The 26,558-nt window shown below is 46.6% G+C and overlaps 1 protein-coding gene across 3 annotated transcripts in view; it reads left to right on the top strand.

Annotated features, from left to right (window-relative positions):
• NOD1 (nucleotide binding oligomerization domain containing 1) overlaps positions 1-26,558 on the top strand; it is a 91,378-nt gene that overhangs the window by 44,184 nt on the left and 20,636 nt on the right. For 2 of the 3 annotated variants that reach the window (XM_082847004.1, XM_082847005.1), the window contains exons 2-9: positions 882-1,189; positions 2,286-2,460; positions 4,810-6,634; positions 10,614-10,697; positions 11,978-12,061; positions 13,184-13,267; positions 24,221-24,304; positions 25,208-25,291. In XM_082847004.1, the coding sequence (XP_082703130.1) occupies positions 989-1,189; positions 2,286-2,460; positions 4,810-6,634; positions 10,614-10,697; positions 11,978-12,061; positions 13,184-13,267; positions 24,221-24,304; positions 25,208-25,291 (2,621 nt within the window). In that variant the 5' untranslated portion in view covers positions 882-988. Of the gene's footprint in view, positions 1-881; positions 1,190-2,285; positions 2,461-4,809; positions 6,635-10,613; positions 10,698-11,977; positions 12,062-13,183; positions 13,268-24,220; positions 24,305-25,207; positions 25,292-26,558 lie in introns of those variants that run through there. The other variant, XM_082847006.1, reaches the window with a different exon arrangement.

Here is a 26,558-nt window from a genome sequence, read left to right as displayed (position 1 = left end):
TCCGCAGGATGACTGGAGAATTAAGTGGCTGAGAGAGCTTACTCTAAAAGAAAGAAATCAGTGCAGTTCTGGGGTAGTGCAGATAAACTCAAGGTATTTTTTTAATACCCAAATAAAAGAGCTTGGGCCCCTGTCCCTACCGAGGCAGGAAGTTCAGCACATGAATGAGGTTTTCAGGGATTTCCAGGGAGACGTTGTCTCCTGGTCATCCATTCCTTGGAATTGTCACCTCTCCCTCTCACCTTTCTTCTGTCCCGCTTCACTCCATAATGGCCATTGCTGCTCCTTCATTCCCTAAGGTGCTTGTATGTCGCCAACTTGGCTGGAGCTATAAGGAGAGCTGGGGCAGGGGTGTGGGGAGAGCTACAGCACAACCCAGCACAGGCAGTAATGACTGACACATCACTGTTCCCAGGTTCGTGGGCTGTGGCTACCACAGGAGACTTCATGCCGGCTCGCGCCCTCCTCGGGCCGTTTTGTGCTCAGACCCTCTCTCCCACCAACCTCATAGCTCCTCTGCTCCCAGTTCTGGGTGCTGTCCCCTCATAGGGCACGTGGAAACTTCCAATTCCAGTTACCTAATTTGGAAAATATACTTTTGCACCCCTATCCCAATCTAGGACTGAGGCACACTAAAAAAATAATACTAATTAAGAAGTTTTGTTAAACAATAGTGTTGTCTAGCTCTGGTCATCCACCCTAGTGGTGTAACCCACAAGCAGGAGCAATTAAATTCTGATTTTTACTTTATTGCGTCTCAGATCAAATATCGTAAGTATGACTCCTTCCTGTTCTAAATAGAGAAATTCCAGGACCGGAGAAAGGGGGAGGGATCTTTCCCATGGCTTTGGTTTTGTTGGTGACTTCCTCTGTCTCTTCAGGGTTTGCACTGAGAGGCTGTGGCCGTGGATCCTGATGGCCCTTCTGCCAGGAAGGCACATGCAGCCAAAAATGAATTTGGGAAAAGCAGCCACTTGCTCCTGTAACCATGGAAAAGCAGGGCCGCAGTGAGATGGAAATAATCCGGTCAGAGTCGCACTCCTACATCAAATTGTTGAAGGTCAACCGGGAGCATCTGGTCACTCATGTCCGCAACACTCAGTGTCTGCTGGACAACTTGCTGCAGAATGAGTACTTCTCCGCCGAAGACGTGGAGATCGTGTGTGCCTGCCCCACGCAGCCCGACAAGGTGCCGGTGACAGGGATGCCAGCCTTGGTGGCCAGACGGGGCTTCTCCCCATTGACCTGGGTGAAGAGCTTTGGGAGTGCGGTACATTGGGTGGAATTTCCTGTCGGGGCTTATCTACCGCACAGAAAGGCTTGAGTTACCAGCTCATTCCACAGTTACGTATTTCACTTCTGTGTTCCTGAAACACAGCAAACTCTTCTGACCTCTCCATTCTCCTTGCTGTGCGTATTGGTTCCCAAACAACTTGTTTTCCAGTTCACTTTAAATGAGTGAATTCTTTCAAAAGAAAACGAGCAGGAAACACTAGCAGTGCTGCCCAGTCCGTGCCCTTCAACTCTGGAGAGCTGCTCACAGCTGGGAACGGCTCTGAGAATTCCTCTGGTTGAGGAGTGGCTGCATCCCAGCCTGGGTCCACGGTAAAGACTCTTCCACACTCCACTGTGGGAAGTCTTCACAGCCCTTAGTTTCACTTTAGCTTTGTGTCATCTTCTGAAAAAGAGAATGGCAAGAGGAAAACCTCCTTCTTGGGGAGAGGAGTGACAGAACTCATTTGTAACATGATCCTGTTGGGTTTAGAAGAGACCAGAAGGGTTTCTGGGAAAAGCACAGTAGAACACTGTTGTGGTTTTTTTCCCCTGAATTTTTAGTAAGACAAAAAGCTTTTGTAAGGTACAGCTTACACGGGGGTCTGCTGTCCCCTGGCTGTGTGGCCCAGCACCCGTCTCATTATGCCTAACGGGTGACTTTCTCCCCCTCAGCACTCATTCCCAGAGAGCAAAAGTGTTAGCTTAAGAGGGCAAAGGAGAAGAGGAGGGAAAGGGAAATTCCAGGGGGGCGCGCGGCTCTAGCTGTGAGTCTGACCTTTCTATTTTTAGGCTCCTGGAAGCCTCTGGTTTCCTAGAGCTGTGCAGTTTGTTTCCTGCTCAGGCGGTCCATTTTACAGATCCTGGGCATTTGGCGTGTAGCATCTCATACCAGCTGGGTGGACGGTCAAGCTCGAGGCTGCAGTAAGAGCTCAGAGCCCCGCATGGGAGCCTCTCCAGGGGGCAGACCACCCCTAGTGCCGGCTCACACCTTACTGCTTGTGCCGCACTAGGTCCGCAGAATTCTGGACCTGGTGCAGAGCAAGGGCGAGGAGGTGTCCGAGTTCTTCCTCTATGTGCTACAGCGACTCACAGACGCTTACGTGGACCTCAGGCCTTGGCTGTCGGAGATCAGCTTCTCCCCTTCCCAGCTCATTCAGAGCAAAGCTGTGGTCAACACCGATCCAGGTATGAGTCAGCCCCCGGGGAGACCGCAGCCACCAAGCGAGCAAGGCCCCCGGGGCTTGGAAATGCTACCTGTGTGGGTCCAGCAGGGGATAAAGGCGGGGTCCGCCTTGACCAGCCCTGCCTTCCACCTCAGGCAGCAGGCTCGGCTGCTGTGTTCCTTTTAGAAAGGAGAGCTGGTCCCTATCACCCTAGTGCAGCCAAGGGAACTGTGATTGAACTGACCACAGATAGCTGGTCTGATTTATGTAGGGAGCCATGGAAGTGTAGGAATGACCTCTGTTCTGACCTCTTTCTGACTTCCTTTTCTGACCTATCTAGACATTTTAGTGGTTGTACAAATTCAAGTTTGCATTTCTTTCCTTCTTGAAGATCTTTCCAAATTTGATTCCAGGCAAAGAATTCTTGTATCACCCCTGACTGCCAGTCCTTATATCCAAAGCACCATGGGCCCCTGTTAGTTAAATGATTAGTTCAACAGGTATTTATGATGTACTCGGCATGTGCCAGGGCGGGGTGTGCTGGACGCCAGGGGTACAATAGGGAGCAGACCCAGCTATGGTTCCTGCCCTCAGGGACCTCAGAGGTTAATGCAGGAGACTGGCAGTAAATAATGACACAAATGTGTAGTTGCAAATGGTGATAAGGACAACAGCAGTTCAAGGTGCTGAGAGAGCACAACATTGGGACCACAGTCTGGTCTGGGGACCAGGGAATCATCTTTCCGTGCCTGTGGTCTCTCCACTTCCAGACAGTTGTTGGCAACATACCAGCACTGAGCTTCCAAACTCTGGGTTTTAAAGAATCCAGTTTGACCTTGAAAACAGAAACAAAGGACAGTGTCCCAGAGTGTCAGGTGTGTATTTAGGGGAAACCAGACCAAGAGACAGAGTGTCAGGGACAAGCTCTTGCTTCTGCAGTTACCAGCCGGCCACTGCTAGCTTCTTACTGTTACTGCCCCTGCCCACCTCACTTTGTTACCTTCCCCAAGATAAGAGGAAAATATTCCTGTGATGAAGAGTTCTTGCAGAAGACTTCTCCACTGGCTCCTTTACCCAGCTCCTGTAACAGCTTTGAAAGTATAATTCACTCTACAAGAAGCCAGATGTGAAAGACGACATATTGTATGACTCCATTGATATCAATGTCCAGAAAAGGCAAATTTATAGAAACGGGAAGCAGGTCAGCAGTTTCCTAGGGCCAGGGGTGGGGCAGAGATCGTCTGCAAATGCACTTACGATGGAGAGTGTACCCCTGGATTTTAGTGATGTTTGCGTTAACTCTGTAAACTTACTAAAAATCATTGACAACAATACCTGCTGTAAAATAGGTGAATTTATAGTCTGTAAATTTTGCGTTACCAAAACTAAAAAATAGAACTCACTTCACAGATTTTAAGCTGACAACCAAGTGGGACTAAGTTGATGGGAAAGGGTTGTAGATGAATCTGGAAATGTGCAAGTGTGTCCAATTTTTGTTAATTGAATTATCATTAAGACCCAAAAACGATTTAAAGGAATTTTGGAACACCCTTTTTTTGTCTGGAGTAGGCTCATTTTGTAGCTCGTTTCTGCTGAGAGCATGGCACGTACGTCAGCATGTTACCCCATGTCAGCATATTAACCCATGTACTTCCCCGTGGGCAAGCCCAGGGCTCCCCCTGCGGCATGTGCTGAGCATCCGTGATCCCCAGGCCTCAGCTTTGGAACCAGGGCCTCTGTGCCCTGTGTAGTGTAAGAGGGCCGGTTTTCACTTTAGTTTGCTCACTCAGTTACGGTGAAGCACAGCCCCTTTTTAGTCCATATCAACGTCAACTGTTGTATCTCATCGCAACAAGTTTCGGCATTAGGTTGTATGAGACTGTTGTTTTAAGAACAGTGTCATAAGCACAAGAAAGGTTAGGGCGATTTCTTCCTCGACGATACACGTTTCAGTGGGGACTGGCTTGCGCTGTCTGAGCAGGACCCTGGGGTTGGGCTGGGGCAGCAGGGCCACGTGGTCTGGCCGTCACATCTGAGGGGGCTTCAGTTTTTAGCTGGCGTTCAGTGATGACTTGCGCAGAGGAGTAGCGAGCCTGTCTCTGACGCTGATCCCAGTTGAATTCTGTCCCCGCTGGCTGGCCAAATCTGAGGCCAGACAGAGGGGTGGAGGCCCAAGGGCCTGCAGATTCTGGAGCGCCGGCTCTTTGTACTTGAGGAGTGCTCGCGCTTAGCCTGAGCGTCCAGGCTGCGGGTTTGTCTTCCTGTGTGCTTTTTGCTCGTCCGCCTGAGACCTCCCTGCTGGGCGCACTCTCCACCTGTGTCTCTCTCCCCACCTACCTCCACCTCTCACCTGGCGCCACTCCCCCTGCAGTGAGCAGATACAGCCAGAAGCTGCGACAGCAACTGGGCCGCGACTCCAGGTTCGTCCTGTGCTACGCCCAGAAGGAGGAGCTGCTGCTGGAGGAGATGTACACGGACACTGTCGTGGAGCTGGTCGACTTCGGCAACGAGAGCCTGGGCAGCCTGGGCAGCCTGGCCTGCCTCCTGGACCCCTCCACGGGGGTCCTCAACGAGCAGGGCGAGACCATCTTCATCTTTGGCGACGCGGGCGTGGGCAAGTCCATGCTGCTGCAGCGGCTGCAGAGCCTCTGGGCCGCGGGCCAGCTGGACGCCGAGCTCAGGTTCTTCTTCCACTTCCGCTGCCGCACCTTCAGCTGCTTCAAGGAGAGCGCCTCGCTGTGCCTGCAGGACCTGCTCTTCAAGCACTACTGCTACCCGGAGCAGGACCCCGAGGAGGTGTTCGCCTTCCTGCTGCGCTTCCCGCACACGGCCCTCTTCACCTTCGACGGCCTGGACGAGCTTCACTCGGACTTCGACCTGAGCGGCGAGCCCGACACCTCCTCCCCCTGGGAGCCCGCCCACCCCCTGGTCCTGCTGGCCAACCTGCTCAGCGGGAAGCTGCTCAAGGGGGCGCACAAGTTGCTCACGGCCCGCACGGGCGTCGAGATCCCGCGGCATCTCCTCTGGAAGAAGGTGCTCCTGCGCGGCTTCTCCCCCAGCCACCTGCGCGCCTACGCTGGGAGGATGTTCCCCGAGCGCGCCGTGCGCCAGCGCCTGCTGGATCAGCTGGAAGCCAACGCCAACCTCTTCAGCCTGTGCGCCGTGCCCCTCTTCTGCTGGATCATCTTCCGGTGCTTCCAGCACTTCTACGACACCTTCGACGGCCTCCTGCAGCTGCCCGACCGCGCGGTGACGCTGACCGACGTCTTCCTGCTGGTCACCGAGGTCCACCTGAACAGGACGCAGCCCACCAGCCTGGTGCAGCGGAACACGCGGAGCCAGACGGAGACCTTCCGCGCCGGCCGGGGCACCCTGCACTCGCTGGGCCAGGTGGCTCACCGGGGCATGGAGAAGAGCTTCTTCGTCTTCAGCCAGGAGGAGGTGCAGGCGTCCGAGGTGCAGGAGGGGGACCTGCAGCTGGGTTTCCTGCGGGCCGTGCCGGAGCTGGGCCTCGAAGGGGACCAGCAGTCCTATGAGTTCTTCCACCTCACCCTCCAGGCCTTCTTTGCTGCCTTTTTTCTGGTGGTGGACGACAAGGTGGGCACTCGGGAGCTGCTCTGCTTCTTCCAGGAGTGGGCTCCTCACGGGGAGGCAGCAGCTGCGTCCTGCTATCCCCGCTTCCTACCCATCCAGTGCCTGAGGGGCCGCGGCCTGGCCGGGGAAGACCCCTTTAAGAACAAGGATCACTTTCATTTCACCAACCTCTTCCTGTGCGGGCTGCTATCCAAAGACAAACAGAAACTCCTGCGGCACCTGGTGCCTGCCGCCACCCTGCGGAGAAAGCGCAGGGCCCTGTGGGCTTACCTGTTCGCCAGCCTGCGCTCCCACCTGAAGCACCTGCCCCGAGTTCGGTCTGGGGGATTCAGCCAGGTGCAGGCCATGCCCACCTTCGTCTGGATGCTGCGCTGCATCTATGAGACGCAGAGCGAGAAGGTGGGGCAGCTGGCGGCCAGGGGCATCTGCGCCAACTACCTCAAGCTGACCTTCTGCAACGTCTGCTCGGCCGACTGCAGCGCCCTCTCCTTCGTCCTGCACCACTTCCCCAAGCGCCTTGCGCTCGACCTGGACAACAACAATCTCAATGACTATGGTGTGCGGGAACTGCAGCCCTGCTTCAGCCGCCTCACCGTCATCAGGTGAGACCTCCAGGTTCCGGGAGCAGCTGGCGGGGCCACCAGGGCTCAGGGGACACCAGGACTGGCACTGTGGAGCGGGATCTCCTGGATTATCCTGGAACTCATGGCCGGGGGTCTGGGAACATCCAGCGCTTCTCTCTCTCAGGGTGGCAGAGGGTAACGAGCAAAGCTTCGAAGTCAGGTGGACCTGGATGGGCCCCAGCTGGGTGGCCTTGAGCAGAAGTTGCTTAACCTCTTTGAGCTTCAGCCTCCTCATCTGGAAGAGAGATTCTCATATCCTAACAATTACAGTAATAACAATCAGCATTTATTGAGAATGGGTGAAGTGCATTAAAAATATTACCTGGTTTAATCCTTTTAACAACACTATCAGGTAGGTACTGTTACCATCTCCATTTTGGCAAACGAGGAAGCAGAGGCACAGAGAAGTTAAGTGGCTCAAGGTCACACAGGTGGGCCATGGTGGAGCCAGAATCGTAAAGAACCATTTGAGATTCATGTGAGGCTCAGAGATAGCCCGTGAAATGTTTCTGGCACGTGAAAGCTTTACGGTGGCAGAAGCAGCAGACTTTGTGCTTATTAGCGTTAGTTAACTTCCACGAAAAAAGCGGGCAGCCCTGAGCTGCCAGGGGATCTCAGTAAAGAATGCTGACTCTTGATTCGTTTCCTGTTTGATGGTTTAGAGGAAAGAAAAACCAGTCTCCTCTCTTCTATTAGCATTTTCTGTATTAAATACACCTTGTAAATCTCTACGGGGGTTTCAGTTCTCCACTACTTGGCTCATGCATTTCTGAAGAGCAGATGGGATTTGGAACCGATTCCAGGTACCTGTTACACAAGCGCCAGAGCGTACGTTGTGGGGGGATGGGGGGGGATGTAGGGAGCCCAAACCTGCCCCGGCCTGGGCATTGGAAAGCCTGGAATCTATTCTCTGAGCTCTCAGCCAGTGACTCTGTTTGTAGCCTCAGGCAACCTCACACTCAGTGCCTCCCTGTGACCATTTCATAAGATGGAAGCTCTGCACCAGTATGGTGGTCCCCAGGTTTGCCTCCAAACCAGCACAAGAGAAGGCAGGAAGAAATGGGCAACCTTAAGGAAGCATTCTGAGCTCCCTGAGGGCATCAGTGAGGATTAGTTTTGGCTGTTAGAGAAAACTCACAATACTGGTGGCTTAGAGAAGTTACAGACTTGTCTCTCATGCAAAAATCTAAAGGAGGGCAGTTCTGGGCTGCTGTGAGGTCTCAATGACCATCAAGAGCCCAGGCTCTCTCCTGCTTACTGCTCTGCTGTCCTCAGTACCTGACTACTATATCTTGGCCCAAAATGCCTGCTCACGCTCCAGCCATTCAGTTGACATTCTAGTCACCAGGAAGAAGGAAGGGCAAAGGACACACCCCATTCCTTTTTTAAAATTAATTTTATTGCGGTACAGTTGATTTACAGTGTTGTGTTAAGTTCTGCTGTGCAGCAAAGTGATTCAGTTATACCTACATATATATTCTTTTTCATAGTCTTTTCCATTATGGTTTATCACAGGATATTGAATATAGTTCCCTGTGCTATACAGTAGGACCTTGTTGTATATCCATTCTGTATATAATAGTTTGCATCTGCTAATCCCAAACTCCCAGTCCATCCCTACCTTCCCCACCCTTGGCAGCCACAAGTCTGTTCTCTATGTCTGTGAGTCTGTTTCTGTTTCGTAGAGAAGTTCATTTCTGTCATATTTTAGATTCCACATATAAGTGATGTTATATGGTATTTGAGTTTCTCTTTCTTACTTCACTTAGTATGATAATCTCTAGGTCCATCCACATTGCTGCAAATGGCATTATTTCATTCTTTTCCATGGCTGAGTAGTATTCCATTGTATATATGTACCACATTTTTTTTTTGTATTGGAGTATAGTTAACAATGTTGTTAGTTTCAGGTGTACAGCAAAGTGATTCAGCGATACACATACATGTGTCTGTTTTTTTCAAATTCTTTTTCCATTTAGGTTATTACAGCATATTGAGCAGAGTTCCTCGTGCTATACAGTAGGTCCTTGTTGGTTATCTGTTTTAAATATGGTAGTGTGTATATGTCAATCCCAAACTCCCAATTCATCCCTCCCCCGCACCTTTCCCCTTTGGTAACTGTAAGTTCGTTTGTGAAGTCTGTGAATCTGCTTCTCTTTTGTAAATAAGTTCATTTGTATGTTTTTTTTTAGAGTCTGCATGGAAGTGATATCATATGATATTTGTCTTTCTGACTTCCTTAGTACGATAATCTCTAGGTTCATCCATGTTGCTGCAAATGGCATTATTTCATTTTTTTATGGCTGAGTAGTATTCTATTGTATATATGTGCCACATCTTTATCTGTTCATGTGTTGATGGACTTTTACGTTGTTTCCATGTCTTGACTATTGTGACTAGTGCTGCTGTGAACATAAGGGCACATGTATCTTTGAGTTAAAGTTTAGGACACACCCCATTCTTTTAAGAAGACTTCTCTGCTATTGCTAATGAGACTTCTGCTTAGATCTTACTGGGCAGAACCTAAGCACATGTGCCCAGCTAAAAAATGAGGGATTCTCTTTCTAAGTAAGCACAGATATTGGGAGTGACTAGTTGGCTCTGGCCACCCTGGGATAGTCATGCAGTGTATGTACACACTGTGCCCCAGCACCAAGGTGGGTACCATGAGTGGAGGGGTTCAGAGTGTCTGACGTGATCATTTTGATTGGCCTAAAAATCAAGCTTTTACCTCTTCAGCCTTTTACTTATCACAGAGGACAGTGTGTCATAAGTGGCCCAGTTGGGCCCACGGCTTGTGTTTATGGATAAAGTTTTATTAGAATACAGTCACACTCATTTATTTATATATTGGCTGCTTCACTCTGCAGAGCTGAGTGGTTGCAATAGAGACCAGATGGCCTGCAGAGCTTAAAAATTTGTTATCTGACCCTTTACAGAAAAAAATTGCTGAGCTCTGGTCTGTTCCTTCACCCACCCCTGACCCTCGCTCATCCCTCACGCTCCTCCATCTCTGAGCCTTACTCTGTCCCTCAGACTCGCCTAAATAAAGGGGTGGAGAATTGAGAAGATCAGGGTAGTCTGTTTATAGAGAGTACTTGGTAGTAAAAAAAATTGTTTTGCATTTTAGCCAAATCAAAATATCCTGCTAGTATAGGGCTTTCAAAGAGCAATCCCCGTACACGCTGGGCCTTGTCCAGGAGATATCCATCATCCTGAGGCCCTCTTCTCCCTCTCCCTCTTGAAGCCTGGCCTGCTGAAGCAGCATTTGCATTAAAGAGGAGTGGGAGAGTGTGGACCTCTCACACTCTCCCTGACCTGCCTCATCCAGCTGTTTTCTCCCTTGCCGTTGAACTTCCCGCACAGAACCACACCTCAGGAGCTGTGTCCCTCGATTGACCTTTTCAGGTGGCAAGTCAGGTTTCACACATGCATTTCCAGATGGAAAGGCTCTTGGCCTTTTGGGTGGGACAGTTCTTGTGGGGACTGTCCTGCCTTTTGCAGGACCCCTCACATTTCTGGCTGCACTTGCAAGATGGTGGAGCGTCCACTCCCCCAGCCTTATGACCACTAAATGCAGCTCTACACATTTCCAAATCCCAAGGCCCCCCGCTGTGCAGCGAGAGCCACATTGACACATAGGCCACCGGCAAATGCAGGATATCGGAGGTGGCTGTCCACACGTGTCCTTCAGGTGTCCCTTGTTGCCCTTGTGTTGAATCAGGGCTGTGCTGTAGCCTTGCCAATGGACTGGTTCTCATGGGTCTCTCAGCCCTGTGAAGACCAGGGTCTGTAGGGGCCGTGTGGCTGTCTGCTATGGCCAGTTCTCTCGGGGGGGGGGGGGGACATCTATAGCTGGGAAGACTCCAGGACCTATAGACTTGCGCATCCTTGTGGAATTCATGCTCTTTCACAGTGAGCAGCCGCTCTGATTTTTAACTTTCTTTGCTGTTTTCAGACTCAGTGTGAACCAGATCACCGACAGTGGGGTGAAGGTGCTGTGTGAAGAGCTGACCAAATACAAAATTCTGACATTTTTAGGGTATGTATTTCTCCAGAACACTGCGACAGCTACATAGTAAGAGTACAGAGCAGCAGGAGGTTGCCATTCCTACGGATCACTGGGTGGTTGAGACTGATGGCCCCAGGGTACCAGGAAGAGCACTGAATTGGGAGCCAGGAGGCCTGGGTCCTGCTTTTGGCTCGGCTAGCAGCCCACTCTGAGCAAGCCAGGAAACCTCACTGAGCCTCAGCCTTCTCATCCCCCTTGTATAATTGGGATCCTAATAGAGTCAGATAGTTTTACAGGTGGTGACTGATTGCTGTAATGACAGGATTCCTGGGGATATGTTTTATTGATGTGAGAATACTGTTCATGGGGTAGATTTCACTATGATGGGTCCCTGATCTGTCATCCAGAGCCCTTGGGGCAAGACACGAATCAGAAATCAGTGCCCGTGCTACCTAGCAGTGACATGACCAGTGGGATCTAGGGCAGTACCCCATTTTCAGATACTTTAACATTTCTGCAGCAAAAGGTATAAACATTCAAACCAGTTGGGATAAAGACCATGAACAGCTCCACGTCGGTTGCCAAAATAGTTAGGAAGAAGTTTGGGTTTTCAGAGCCTTTGGGGTTTTGGGGTTTGACAGGAGAGACTGTGGGCCACAGCCCCGCCAGCCCCACGGCTGCCGTTGACTCTCTGAGCTGGAGCCAGCCCGTCAGCTTCCTTGGGCCTCCGTTTTCTCAGCTGTCACATGAGAACACTGAAGCCCTGAATCCCAGGTTGCCTTTTGGCTCTGGAGTTCTGCATGACTGTGGAACACTGGAAACCTGTCTCCTTACCACTTGCAACTCCTTTCTGCCTTATTGTTGAATTGGTGTCAAGTGGTAAAGTGACGAAAAGGTAGACACTGAGTTGGTTCTAATGCTTAGAAACTTTTACCCCTTAAGATGCCAATTGTGATCTTAATCTGAAAATACCCCTCAACTGCCATTTATCGAGCACTTACACGCAGGGGCTTGGGATGACCTCATACAATCCTCATAACAACCCTGCGAGGGAGCCGTAACTCTTACCCCTGTATTACACATGGAGAAACTGAGGCACAGAGAAGCTCGGTACCTTGCCCCAGGTCATAAAGCTGGGGAACGTGCAGAGTTGGCCTTGAACCCAGCCTGAGACCCCCACAGCCCCAAACTCATGCCTCCACGTGCCCTTCCTTTCTCCTTTTGACCTAGACTTTGTAAATCAGCAGACAGCCCCCACTCACTTTAAAAAATGGGGTCCTCAATTCTCACGGCCATGCTTTCTCTCAAAGCTTATACAACAACCAAATCACCGATGTCGGAGCCACGTACATCGCCAGAATCCTGGATGAGTGCACAGGCCTCACGCACCTGAAGTAAGTGGGGTGGGCACAGCGAGCGGGGTCTTCAGTAGCTTCTCTTGGTCACCCTTCATTGTTCAAGCAAAGAATAAATGCCACCCTAGAGCTGCCTTCTGCTTGCCCCAGGGCCAAATCAGGTCAAATCAGGACACCTGTGTGTAGAAGGTGAGCTGTGGGTGAGGCTCCGTGTTTGGAAGGGCCCCCTACCATGGGTGGGGGGGGGGAGTGTGGCATTTTGATTTCATTAACTCCTAACGGGAAGAAAGGCCACAACTGTCACCCTTTCTGGAGATCGTTTTCCCCTGAGGAAGTCCCACATTGTCTTCGTCCATTTTGGCTTCTGTAACAAAATACCATAAACGAGGTTGCTTATAAACACCAGAGATTTATTTCTGACCGTTCTGGAGGCTGGGGAACCTTAGGATCGAGGCACCAGCAGATTAGGTCCCTGGTGAGGGCCCAATGCCTTGTTCTTAGATGGTGCCTTCTCACGGTGTCCTCACGTGGTGGTGGAAAAAGGGGAAAGGGAGCTTTCTTGGACTTCACTCCTAAGTCACTAATCCCATTTGTGAGGGCTGTGATGAGTGACTTTATCACTTCCCAAAGGTTCCACCTCCTAGCACCATCACTTAGGGGTTAGGATTTCAACATATGGATTCCGGTAGGGGGAGGGGGAGGCAAACCTTCAGGCCATAACACTGCAGATGAGAGCCTGATCCCTGGCTGTGTCACAGGAATGTCCTGCCAAAGGTGCCAGAGCACCAGCCTTGGAGGAGCCTGGTGATGCTGCCCTGGTGATGGCAACCTACCCCTTGACCATTCGCAGTTGAAGTGGGAACCTTCTGGTCTGCTGATGGAAATGAGTGATGCTCAGAGGTCATTTAAAGAACCTCCGGGGGAACTTGGGTCCCTGAGTCTCTGCAGAGATTGTGACCACCTGGAGAGGAATCACGACTGGCTTTCCTCAGGGCTTTGGGCCCCTCCCTGAGAGGACGCCCAGGGAGGGCTGCTGTAGGTCCCAGGAGAAAGACCACCCCTCCTAGGAGGGGCCAGAGGGGCTCCGTGCCAAGGACGAGGGTGGCTGATGCTGGAGTCCCCTCATAGCTGTAGCTGACGTGTGCACGACTCTCTCTGCAGACTGGGAAAAAACAAAATAACAAGCGAAGGAGCAAAGTGTCTCGCCCTGGCTGTGAAGAACAGCAAGTCCATCTTTGAAGTTGGGTGAGTAGAGACGGATGCACATGGGCGTGCGTATACAGCCTGCTCTGTGTACAGGAGCGCCTGCTGGTCTTTTCGTACATCCATCTAGCCAAAGGACCGCTGGCGCAAGCTGTGGGGCAGAGGCCACAGAGAGCCTCCATCGCAGATGCCCTGGTGGCTGGGCCCCACTGGCTCCTGCGTGGGAAATGCTGTGGGAAGTCCCAGGTTTGACTGCCACTTTAATCGCATGGACTTTATTTAATTCATGCAAAAGGCAGTATTTATCACCACCAGCAAATGGACGGAGCTAGCAAATGGAGTTTTAGCCCTATGTGGTAAACTTCCTCAGGCAGGTGTGCTTCATTTTAAGATTATATAGTCTCTGGAGGCTTTTAAAAAATTTTTATTTTATATTGGAGTATAGTTGATTAATAATGTTGTGTTACTTTCAGGTGTAGAGCAAAGTGATTCAGCTATACATGTATCTATTCTTTTTCAAATTCTTTTCCCATTTAGGTTATTATAGCATATTGAGCAGACGTCCTTGTGCTGTACAGTAGGTCCTTATTAGTTATCTATTTAAACACAGTAGTGTGTATTTGTCAATCCCACACTCCCAATTTATCCCTTCCCTGCCCACCACCTTTCTCCTTTGGTAACCATAAGTTTGTTTTCTAACTTTGTTTTCTGTGAGTCTGTTTCTATTTTGTAAATAAGTTCATTTGTATCTTTTTTTAGATTCCGCATGTGATATCATATGATATTTGTCTTTCTCTGATTTACTTCACTCAGTACGATAATCTCCAAGTCCATCCAGGTTGCTGCAAATGGCATTATTTCATCCTTTTTAATGGCTGAGTAATATTCCATTGTATATATGTACCACATCTTTTTTATCCATTCTTCGTCTTTGGACATTTAGGTTGCTTGCATGTCTTGGCTATTGTAAATAGTGCTGAGTGAACATTGGGGTGCATGTATCCTTTGGAATTATGGTTTTCTCTGGATATATGCCCAGGAGTGGGGTTGCTGGATCATATGGTAGCTCTATTTTTAATTTTTTAAGGAACCTCCATACTGTTCTCCATAGCGGCTGTACCAGTTTACATTCCCACCAACAGTGTAGGCGGGTTCCCTTTTCTCCACACCTTCATCATCATTTATTGTTTGTAGACATTTTGATGATGGCCATTCTAACTGGTGTGAGGTGATATCTCATTGCAGTTTTGATTTGCATTTCTCTAATAATTAGTGATGTTGGGCATCTTTTCATGTGCCTCTTGGCCATGATATGATATTGCTTTGGCTATTGTTTGTCCTCTTTGGAGAAATGTCTATTTAGGTCTTCTGCCCATTTTTTGATTGAGTTGTCTGTTTTTTTGATATTGAGCTGCATGAGCTGTTTGTAGATTTTGGAGATTAATCTCTTGTCAGTTGCATTGTTTGTAAGTATTTTCTCCCATTCTGAGGGTTGTCTTTGTTTATAGTTTCCTTTGCTATGCAAAAGCTTTTGAGTTTAATTAGGTCCCATTTGTTTATTTTTGTTTTTATTTCCATTACTCTAGGAGATGGGTAGAAAAAAAATATTAATGTGATTTATGTCAAAGAGTATTCTTCCTATGTTTTCCTCTAAGAGTTTTATAGCACCAGGTCTTACATTTAGGTCTTTAATCCATTTTGAGTTTATTTTTGTGATGGTGATTAAAGAATGTTCTAATTTCATTCTTTTACATGCAGCTGTCCAGTTTTCCCAGCACCATTTATTGAAGAGACTGTCTTTCCCCCATTTGTATAGTCATGCCTCCTTTGTCGTAGATTAATTGACCCATAGGTGCATGGGTTTATTTCTGGGCTTTCTCTCCTGGTCCATTGACCTGTATTTCTGTTTTTGTACCAGTACCATACTGGTTTGATGGCTGTAGCTTCATAGTATAGTCTGAAGTCAGGGAGCATAATTCCCCCAGCTCCGTTTTTCTTAAGATTGGTTTGGCTATTCAGGGTCTTTTGTGTTTCCATACAAATTTTAAGATTTTTTGTTCTAATTCTGTGAAAAATGCCATTGGTAATTTGATAAGGATTGCACTGAATCTGTAGATTGCCTTGGCTACCCAAGTCATTTTGACAATATTGATTCTTCCAATCCAAGAACATGGTATATCTTTCCATCTGTTTGTGTCATCTTCGATTTCTTTCATCAGCATCTTATAGTTTTCAGAGTACAGGTCTTTTGTCTTCTTAGGTAGGTTTATTCCTTGGTATTTTATTCTTTTTGATGTGATGGGAAACGGGATTGTTTCTTGAATTTCTCTTTCTGATCTTTCATCGTAAGTGTACAGAAATGCAACAGATTCTTGTGTATTAATTTTGTAACCTGCAACTTTACCAAATTCATTGATGAGCTCTAGTAGTTTTCTGGTAGTAAGTATCCTTAGGATTTTCTATGTATAGTATCATATCATCTGCAAACAGTGACAGTTTAACTTCTTTTCCAATTTGGATTCCTTTTATTTATTTTTTTCTTCTCTGATTGCCATAGCTAGGACTTCCAAAACTATGTTGAATAAAAGTGGTGAGAGTGGACATCCTTGTCTTGTTCCTGATCTTAGAGGAAACGCTTTCAGCTTTTCACTGTTGACCATGATGTTAGCTGTAGGTTTGTCATATATGGCCTTTATTATGTTGAGGTATGTTCCCTCTATGCCCACTTTCTGGAGAGTTTTTATCATAAATTGGTGTTGAATTTTGTCAAAAGCTGTTCCTGAATCTATTGAGATGATCATATGGTTTTTATCCTTCAGTCTGTTGACATGGTGTATCACACTGATTGATTTGCGCATATTGAAAAAGCCTTGCATCCCTGGGATAAATCCCACTTGATCATGGCGTATGATCCTCTTAATGTATTGCTAGTATTTTGTTGAGGATTTTTGCATCTATGTTCATCAGTGATATTGGCCTGTAGTTTTCTTTTTTGTGTGGTAATTTTGTCTGGTTTTGGTATCAGGGTGATGGTGGCCTCATAGAATGAGTTTGGGAGTTTTCCTCCCTCTGCAATTTTTGGGAAGAGTTTGAGAAGGAGAGGTGTTAGCTCTTCTCTAAATGTCTGGTAGAATTCTGTGAAGCCACCAGGTCCTGTCCTTTTGTTTGTTGGGAGTTTTAAAAATCACAGTTTCAATCTCAGTGCTTGCGATTGGTCTACTCATATTTTCTATTTCTTCCTTGTTCGGTCTTGGGAGATTGTACCTTTCTCTAAAGAATTTGTCCGTTTCTTCCAGGTTGTCCATTTTATTTGCATACAGTTGCTCATAGTAGTCTCTTTTGATCCTTTGTATTTCTGTGGTGTTTGTTGTAACTTCTCCTTTTTCATTTCTAATTTTATTGATTTGAGTCCTCGCCCTTTTCTCTTGATGAGTCTGGCTTAAAGATTTATCAATTTTGTTTATCTTTTCAAAGAACCAGCTTTTAGTTTCATTGATCTTTGCTACTGTTTTGTTTCTATTTCATTTGTTTCTGCGCTGATCTTTATGATTTATTTTCTGCTACTAACTTTAGGTTTTGTTTGTTCTTCTGTCTCTAGTGCTTTAGGTGTAAGGTTAGGTTGTTTATTTGAGATTTTTCTTGTTTCCTGAGGTAAGATTGTATAGCTATAAACTTCCCTCTTGGAACTGCTTTTGCTGCATTCCATAGGTTTTGGATTGTTGTGCTTTTCATTTTCATTTGTCTCTAGGTATTTTTTGATTTCCTCTTTGACTTCTTCAGTGATCCACTGGTTGTTTAGTAGCATATTGTTTCGCCTCCATGTGTTTGTGATTTTTACAGTTTTTTTTCCTGTAGTTGATTTCTAATCTCATAGCATTGTGGTCGGAAAAGATGCTTGATATGATTTCACTTTTTGTAAATTTACCAAGGCTTGCTTTGTGGCCCAGCATGTGGTCAGTCCTAGAGAATGTTCCATTTGCACTTGAAGAATGTGTATTCTGCTGCTTTTGGATGGAATGCTGTATAAATATCAATTAAGTCCATGTAGTCTAATGTGTCATTTAAGGCCTGTGTTTCTCTACTGATTTTCTGTCTGGATGATTTGTCCGTTGATGAAAGTGGTGGGGTGTTAAGGTCCTCCACCATTACTGTGTTACTTACTGTTGATTTCTCCCTTTATGGCTGTTAGTATCTGCCTTATATATTGAGGTGCTCCTATGTTGGATGCATATATATTTACAGTTGTTATATCTTCTTCTTGGATTGATCCCATGATTATTATATAGTGTCCTTCTTTGTCTCTTGTAATAGTCTTTATTTTAAAGTCTATTTTGTCTGATATGAGTATTGCTACTCCAGCTTTCTTTTGATTTCCACTTGCATTGAATACCTTCTTCCATCCCCTCAGTTTCAGCCTGTTTGTGTCCCTAGGTCTGAAGTGGGCCTGTTGTAGACAGCATATATACGGGTCTTGTTTTTGTATCCATTCAGCCAGTGTATGTCTTTTGGTTGGAGCATGTAATCCATTTACATTCAAGGTAATTATCCATATGTATGTTCCTATTGCCATTTTCTTAATCATTTTGGTGGTTTTTTTTTTTTTGCGGTACGCGGGCCTCTCACTGTTGTGGCCTCTCCCGTTGCGGAAAACAGGCTCTGGACACGCAGGCCTAGCGGCCATGGCTCACAGGCCTAGCTGCTCCGTGGCATGTGGGATCTTCCTGGACTTGGGCACGGACCCACGTCCACTGCACCACCAGGGAAGCCCGAGTTTGTTTTTGTAGGTCTGTTTTCTTCCCTTCCTCTTTTGTTCTCTTCTCTTGTGGTTTGATGACCATCTTTAGAGTTGTGTTTGGGTTGCTTTTTCTTTTGTGTGTGTGTATCTATTGTAGTTTTTGGGTTTGCCGTTCCCATGAGGTTTTTAAATTTTTGAATTTTATTTTATTTGTTTTTTTATACAGCAGGTTCTTCCTCCCCCCCCACCTCAGCAGACATTTGATTGCCAGTTAACTTTATTTATTTATTGGGAATATACATATCAAGTATATAAAATGGAGTTTAACAAGCAATTACAAAGGAAATACTTTGTACAACTACCACCCAAATCAGTAACCCCCAAAACTCCAAATATGCACACCCCCTTTACAACTTCACTGTCATCTTTGTCTGTAGGCAGCATCTAGTTGAGTTTTGCCTTTTTATCTAAACTGACAGTCTCTTTTTAATTGGTATGTTTAGATTATTCACATTTAATGTGATTACTGATTGGATTAAAGTCTGTTACATTGCCAGCTCTTTTCCGTTTGGTCCAAACTTTTGTTTCTTTTTTCCTTTTCCTTGCATTAATGGGGATTTTTTTTTAATGATTACATTTTGTTTCCACTATTGATTTATTACTTATACCTCTAAAATTTAGGTCTTCTGCCCATTTTTGGATTGCGTTGTTTGTTTCTTTAATATTGAGCTGCATGAGCTGTTTATAGATTTTGGAGATTAATCCTTTGTTGATTCGTTTGCAAATATTTTCTCCCATTCTGAGGGTTGTCTTTTCATCTTGTTTATGGTTTCCTTTGCTGTGCAAAAGCTTTGAACTTGCATTAGATCCCATTTGTTTATTTTTGTTTTTATTTCCATTACTCTAGGAGGTGGATCAAAACAGATCTTGCTGTGATTTATGTCAAAGAGTGTTCTTCCTATGTTTTCCTCTAAGAGTTTTATAGTGTCCGGTCTTACATTTAGGTCTCGAATCCATTTTGAGTTTAGTTTTGTGTATGGTGTTAAGGAGTGTTCTAATTTCATTCTTTTACATGTAGCTGTCCAGTTTTCCCAGCACCACTTATTGAAGAGACTGTCTCTTCTCCATTGTATATCTTTGCCTCCTTTGTCATAGATTAGTTGACCATAGGTGCGTGGGTTTATCTCTGATCTTTCTATCCTATTCCATTGATCTATGTTTCTGTTTTTGTGCCAGTACCATACTGTCTTGATTACTGTAGCTTTGTAGTATAGTCTGAAGTCAGGGAGCCTGATTCCTCCAGCTCCGTTTTTTTCCCTCAAGACTGCTTTGGCTATTTGGGGTCTTTTGTGTCTCCATACAAATTTTAAGATGATTTGTTCTAGTTCCGTAAAAAAATGCCATTGGTAATTTAATAGGGATTGCATTGAATCTGTAGATTGCTTTGGGTAGTATAGTCATCTTTACAATATTGATTCTTCCAATCCAAGAACATGGTACATCTCTCCATCTGTTGGTATCATGTTTAATTTCTTTCATCAGTGTCTTATAGTTTTCTGCATACAGGTCTTTTGTTTCCCTAGGTAGGTTTATTCCTAGTATACAGCAGGTTCTTATTAGTCATCAGTTTTATACACATCAGTGTATACATGTCAATCCCAATCGCCCAGTTCATCACACCACCACCCCCCCCCCCCCCCCGCCGCTTTCCCCAACTTGGTGTCCATACATTTGTTCTCTACATCTGTGTCTCTATTTCTGCCTCCCATGAGGTTTTGATATGGCAGTCTATATATGTACAAGGTTGTTTTAAGTTGCTGGCTTCTTTCCCACCTAGAGGAGTTCCTTTCACATTTGTTGCAAAGCTGGTCTGGTGGTGCTGAATTCTCTTAGCTTTTACTTGTCTGTAAAGCTTTTGATTTTTCTGTCTAACCTGAATGAGATCCTTGCCGGGTAGAGTAATCTTCGTTGTAGGTTCTTCCCTTTCATCACTTTAAATATATCATGCCACTCCCTTCTGGCCTGCAGAGTTTCTGGTGAGAAATCAGCTGATATCCTTATGGGAGTTCCCTTGTATGTTGTCATTTTTCCCTTGTTGCTTTTAATATTTTTTCTTTAATTTTTGTCAATTTGATAACTATGTGTCTTGGTGTGTTCCTCCTTGGGTTTATCTTGTCTGGGACTCTCTGCACCTCCTGGACTTGGGTGACTGTTTCTTTTCCCACGTTAGGGAAGTTTTCAGCTACTATCTCTTCACATATTTTCTCACGTCCTTTCTCTCTCTCTTCTCCTTCTGGGACCCCTAAAATGTGAACATTGGTGCATTTAGTGTCGTCCCAGAGGTCTTTTAAGATTGTCATTTCTTTTTTTTTTTTTAAACTGGGCCAACCTTTTTTTTTTAAAAAAACCCACATTTGTTTATTTATTTATTTTTGGCTGTGTCGGGTCTTCGTTTCTGTGCAAGGGCTTTCTCTAGTTGTGGCAAGCGGGGGCCACTCTTCATTGCGGTGCGCGGGCCTCTCACTATCGCGGCCTCTCTTGTTGCGGAGCACAGGCTCCAGATGCGCAGGCTCAGTAGTTGTGGCTCATGGGCCTAGTTGCTCCACAGCATGTGGGATCTTCCCAGACCAGGGCTCGAACCCATGTCCCCTGCATTAGCAGGCAGATTCTCAACCACTGCGCCACCAGGGAAGCCCGTCTTCATTTCTTGTCATTCTTTTTTCTTTATTCTGTTCTGTAGCAGTGATTTCCACCATTCTGGCTTCCAGCTCACTTATCTGTTCTTCTGCCTCACTTATCCTGCTATTGATTACTTCTGCTGTATTTTTTATTTCAGTTATTTTATTGTTTGTCTGTTTGTTTGTTCTTTAGTTCTTCAAGGTCTTTGTTAAACATTTCTTGTATCTTCTCAATCTGTGCCTCCATTCTTTTTCCGAGATCTTGGATCATCTTTCTTATCATTACTCTAAGTTCTTTCCTGGGTAGATTGCCTATCTCCACTTCACTTAGTTGTTCTTCTGAGGTTTTATCTTGTTCCTTCATCTGGGAAATATTCCTCTGCTGTCTCATTTTGTCTAACTTTCTGTGATTGTGGTTTCCTTTCCACAGTCTGCAGGGTTGTGGTTCTTGTTGCTTCTGCTGTCTGCCCCCTGGTGGATGAGGCTGGTCTAAGAGGCTTGTGCAGGCTTCCTGGTGGGAGGGACTGGTTCCTGCCCACTGGTGGGTGGAGCTGGGTCTTGTCCCTCTGATGCACAGGGCTGTGTCTGGGGGTGTGTTCAGCTGGCAGTTGTGTGGTCAGGAAGACTTTAAGCAGCCTGTCTGCTGATGGGTGGGCCTGTGTTTCCACTTGGTTGGCCTGAGGTGACCCAGCACTGGAGCCAACATGCTATTGGGTGGGGCCAGGTGTTGGTGAAAATATGGCAGCCTCCAGGAGGGCTCACACCAATGAGTACTCCCAAGAACTACCGCCACCAGTGTCTTTGTCCCCACAGTGAGCTACCGCCGCCCCCTGCCTTTGCAGGAGACCCTCCAACACCAGCATAGAGGTCTGGCCTAGGCTCTTAGGAGAGGTCACTGCTTTTTTCCCTGGGTCCTGGTGTGCACAATACCTTGTGTGTGCCCTCCAAGAGTGGAATTCCTGTGATCAAATCCCGCTGGGGCTCTGCCTCCTCCCATTGCCAGACCCCCGGGCTGGGGAGCCTGGCGTGAAGCTCAGAACTTTCACTCCTGTGGGGACTTCTGTGATAGTCTTCCAGTTTGGGGGTTGTCCACTTGGTATGGGATTTGATTTCATCACGATTGCTCCCCTCAAACTGTCTCGTTGTGGGTTCTTCTTTGTCTTTGGATGTAGGACATCTTGTTTGGTAGGTTCCAGCATTTTTTTCATCAATGGTTGTTCATCATTTAGTTGTAATTTTGGTGTTTTCATAAGAAGAGGTGAGCTCACAACCTTCTACTCTGCCACCTTGTCTCTGGAGGCTTTTTTTTTTTTTTTTTGCGGTACGCGGGCCTCTCACTGCTGCGGCCTCTCCCGCTGCGGAGCACAGGCTCCGGACGCGCAGGCTCAGCGGCCATGGCTCACGGGCCCAGCCGCTCCGCGGCACGTGGGATCTTCCAGGACTGGGGCACGAACCCGTGTCCCCTGCATTTGCAGGCGGCCTCTTAACCACTGCGCCACCAGGGAAGCCCTCTGGAGGCTTTTTTAATTCAATTTTTTATTGAAAATACACATAACAAAAGTTACCATCTTAACCTTTTAAGTGTACAGTTCAGTGGCCTTAAGTACATTCATATAGTTGTGCAACCACATTTGTATAGTTGTGCAACCATCACCATTATCCATCTCCAGAACTCTATCTTGCAAAACAGAAACTCATTCTCCCCTCCCCTCAGCCCTGGCAACCACCTTTCTATAGTATCCTCTGTTCCTGTGAATTTGACTATTGTAGGGAGTCATATAAGTGGAGTCATACAGTATTTGTCTTCTTTTGTGACTGGCTTATTTCACTTAGCATGATGTCCTCAAGGTTTATCCATGTTGTAGCATGTGTCAGACTTTCCTTCCTTTTTAAGGCGGTGTAATAGACCATTCTATATATATACCACAGTTGTTTATCCATTCATCTGTCAGTGGACACTTGGATTGTTTCCACCTTTTAGCTCTTGTGAATAATGCTGCTATGTACATGGGTGTACATGTATCTCTTTGAGACCCTGCTTTAAATCCTTTTGGGTATATACCCAGAAGTGGAATTGCTGGATCACATGGTAATTCTATTTTTAATTTTTTGAGGAACCACCATATTGTTTTCTGCAGCAGCTATACCATTTTACATTCCTACTAACAGTGCACAGGGGTTCCAATTTCTCCACACCCTTACCAACAACTTGTTATTTTCTGGTGTTTTGATAGTAACCATCCATATGGGTGTGAGGTGATATTTCATCATGGTTTTGATTCAGGAGACTACAGCTTTTCATAGAGTTATGATTTTTTCTCTGATTCTAGAAGAGACATAGATAATTTTATTTGTAAACTATGGAAAATATGAACAGTATAATGGAGATCACCTTCTCAGAAATAATTATTGTCAACACTTGAGGTCAGGTAAGCTTTCTTGCTCTCATGCAGTTTATGTTCTCTCTATGCTATTTTTTTTAATATGGTAGACGTCAAACTATCTGTACAGAATTTTATTCTACCTTTGTTCACTTAATCTCATGTCATGAGTAGTTTTCCACTTTATTCAAAGTTTGATACCACGCAGTTTTATCTAGTACACACACTTTTTATGCAAAATGCTGAAAACTCTCATTCTGGGGTTTCAGAAGCCATACCGGCAGGGATGTCAGCAGGCCGCTTGCCTGGTGAGAGCGTGTAGCTGAGGCAGCCCCGGTTCTGTGGTGAGCCTGGCAGACTTGCTTTCTGTAGACAGTGACCCGCAGCCTTTTAGGAATAGCTGACTCTTATTATAGGCTCAGCACTGTTTGGAGTGCTTTGCATATATTAACTCACTTAATCCTCACAACAACTCTGTGAGGAAATGCTCTTCTTATACCTGCTTTACAGATGAGACTAAGACCTCAGAGACCACGCATTACCCAAGCACGCCCAGGTGGTGGGGGGCAGGGCCAGGATGGGAGCCCAACGTCTTACCATGCAGACCCTTGACTTAGCCAGATCCTCGAAGGCTTTCTACTGGGGGGGAGAGAATACGGCTTGTCATGGCACCTCCCCACCCAAACTGCAACAATCTGAACAACATGGTTTGGCCACCTCCTCTTTACATACCAGGGAAATTGCCGATAAGTTTTCTCAGTGTGCTTTCTGATCTTTGCTTCATGCAAGACCGACTATGTCTTCAAGAATGTCCGGCACCCCTGCACAGGGTCAAATGGATATTGGGTCTGGCACTGCCACAGGCCTTCCTTTCAAGCTGCCACCAACCTGTATATCCTGCAGGTGACATTTCAGGGATAGTCGTGAGCTTAGGCTCTGACTGACAGCTCTCCAAAAGCTCAGGGGTGAGACTTGGTTCCTAATTGTGCAGCTGTCTGATTTGACTTCTGTTCACAAGCCTTCTACTGCTTTTTTTCCTCCAGAGCAGCTCACTAAGGGGCTGGTGGAGGGATTCATCTCCAGGCCACAGCTCCAGGGATGGAGCAGAAACATCTGCGTGTTGAGTATACACGCCATGGCCTTGAGCAGAAAATAAGGGATGAGCATGAGGTAACTTTCACTGTCTTCCCTCTGCCCTCAGGATGTGGGGCAATCAAATCGGTGATGAAGGAGCAAGGGACTTCGCAGAGGCTCTGAGGAACCACCCGAGCTTGACTAACTTGAGGTAACTGCTGCCTTCTGAGAACTGCCGTCTTCAGGGCCAACCTGGTCACTCCGTGTTCCTCTTGTTTTACCAGAGGAGGAGCCAGGGGAAAGAGGGCGGCTGGCATTCCTAACAGGGAAGGTATTTGTGTGTGCGGTTTTTCTTTTTCTTTTTAAAAACGTTTTTATCGACATAGAAGAGGCATACAGTTAAGTATATTATGCTTAAGTTTTCAGCTCTGTGATGTGACATGTGTACACACCAGTCAGATCAAGACTAGACATTGCCAGCCCCTCTGTAGTCTTCCCGTGCCCCTTGGGGGTTGGGGAGGAATTCTTCAGTCCAGACAAAACTGAAAGACACTGGGCCGCAGATTCCTGCCCCCTCCTCGTTTCTCAGGATGGTGCTGGGACAAGAGGGGACCCTTCACCTCTGTAAACAGACTTGGTCCTCCCTGGCCCTCCTTTAGGCCTCTGGCCAAATCTCTGAGACTCGGGGGTCTCCTGGTTGCCCGTGTCCTTCCTGTCACTGACAAAGGGTTAAATACGGTGGGGGCAGTAGCAGAGTTCCTTCCATACAAGAACAGAGGAAACTTCTCCAGGCCTCACTGACAGGCGCCTGTAAGGTGTCAACCTCCGAAGCAGAGCTCGCCAGGCGTCCTCAGCCTGTGTGACCAGGTCTTGCCATGTTCCATTTCCTGTCTGGCCTCTCCTTGAGCAGTCTGGTGATTGGCCTCGTCCTGGGCTCTGGAGTGGCAAAGGCTGAGTGGCTGCTGGTGAGGCCGGCACTTACGCTTCCTGCTTCAAATCAGCCCAGGCAGGAACCACGTCCAGGTGGAGTCTTGCCAGCTGTTTTAGTTGCTGAAACCAAAGCCAAATGTAGACGTGTTTCTAATAACCTACCCCAAATGTTTTTCCTTCCTAGTCTTGCATTCAATGGCATTTCTACAGAAGGAGGAAAGAGCCTCGCGTGGGCCCTGCAGCAGAATGCGTCTCTGAAAATATTCTGGTAATGACCAGAGTCATTTTGAATGGTTGGGTCTCAGGGATTTTTCCAAAGACTGTGCACAGCCTGGAATCTTAACTGAAAGAGTGCCTCTCCGTTGTAAAGGCTCTAGGCCTTTCCTCAAAGGAAGGTTTATAATTTCATTTCCTCCTAGAGAAGAAAATAGCCATTCCCAGAAGCACAAACAAGTACAGAATGGGTGGAATGGGTCCCAGGAACATGAGTTTGAGACCTTAGCCTTCTTTGCCCACCCTAGGCCTCAGGAAAACCAGAAGGCTAGCTATTCTGTCAGGATATCCTCGGAACACCCTCAGATAAGCCGTGAGGAGTCCAACTTTCATGCACTTGTCTCAGAACTTTCTCCCTTCTTCCTCTTAAACTGCCTACCCCCCGTGCAGCCTCCTCTGTCCCCAGGTAGTCACATCAGGACTTGGCCTTCATGCTCCAGCTCACCTGTCACGGGAAGCCCACAGCCCTCGCTCCCTCTCTGCACTCCAGGGCCACTAGTTAACTGTGTGTTACCTTCTGAAAGTGACGCTTTTTTTCTTTCTTTTGGTTGTTCCTTTTTTTGGTCATTTACCGTATTTTTATTTATTTACTTGCCTGTATCATAAATTGCTTCCGGGAAAGGAAGTTACATTACATGTCTCTGTATCCTCGTCATGAGATATTGGCTACATCAGTTAATGAAAATGTCGTCATTATGAGAATTCAGATACTAGACCTGCTGGCCAGTAAGTGCATTTTCCTTTTCCCCTCAAAAAAATCTTTTAAAAGACTTTGAAAATACATGCTTTTTTGAAAAAAATATAATACACTGAAGTCGGGAAAGTAGGAAGTGAAAGAACCTCCTCCCTCATGCTTTCTAAATATAATCTTTTATTTCTAGCATTTGAATGTATATTCAAATAAATATCGCTTTTCTTATGAAACTGAATAGCATTTAGCAAGTGACTAAAGAAAAAATATCTCAACCATATATGGTACATATTTGACATGTTCTTTTATGTCAGGGTTTCTCAATCTCAACACTGTTGACATTTGGGTCCAAATAATTCTTTTTTGTTGAGAGGCTGTCCTGTGCATTGTAAGGTGTTTAGCAGAATCCCTGGCCTCTACCCATTAGATACCAGTAGTAACCCCTAATTGTGACAGTCGAAATTGTCTCCAGACATTGGCAAGTGTCCCCTGGAGAAGTCACCCCAGTTGAGAACCACAGGTCTAGGGGGATAATAATGATGTCAATCCCCAAAATCTCTTGAGTACTCAC

Source organism: Leucopleurus acutus (genome assembly GCF_964270905.1).
Source record: "Leucopleurus acutus genome assembly, chromosome: 9".
Lineage (NCBI taxonomy): Eukaryota > Metazoa > Chordata > Mammalia > Artiodactyla > Delphinidae > Leucopleurus > Leucopleurus acutus.
This window is presented reverse-complemented; position numbering and strand designations above follow the sequence as displayed.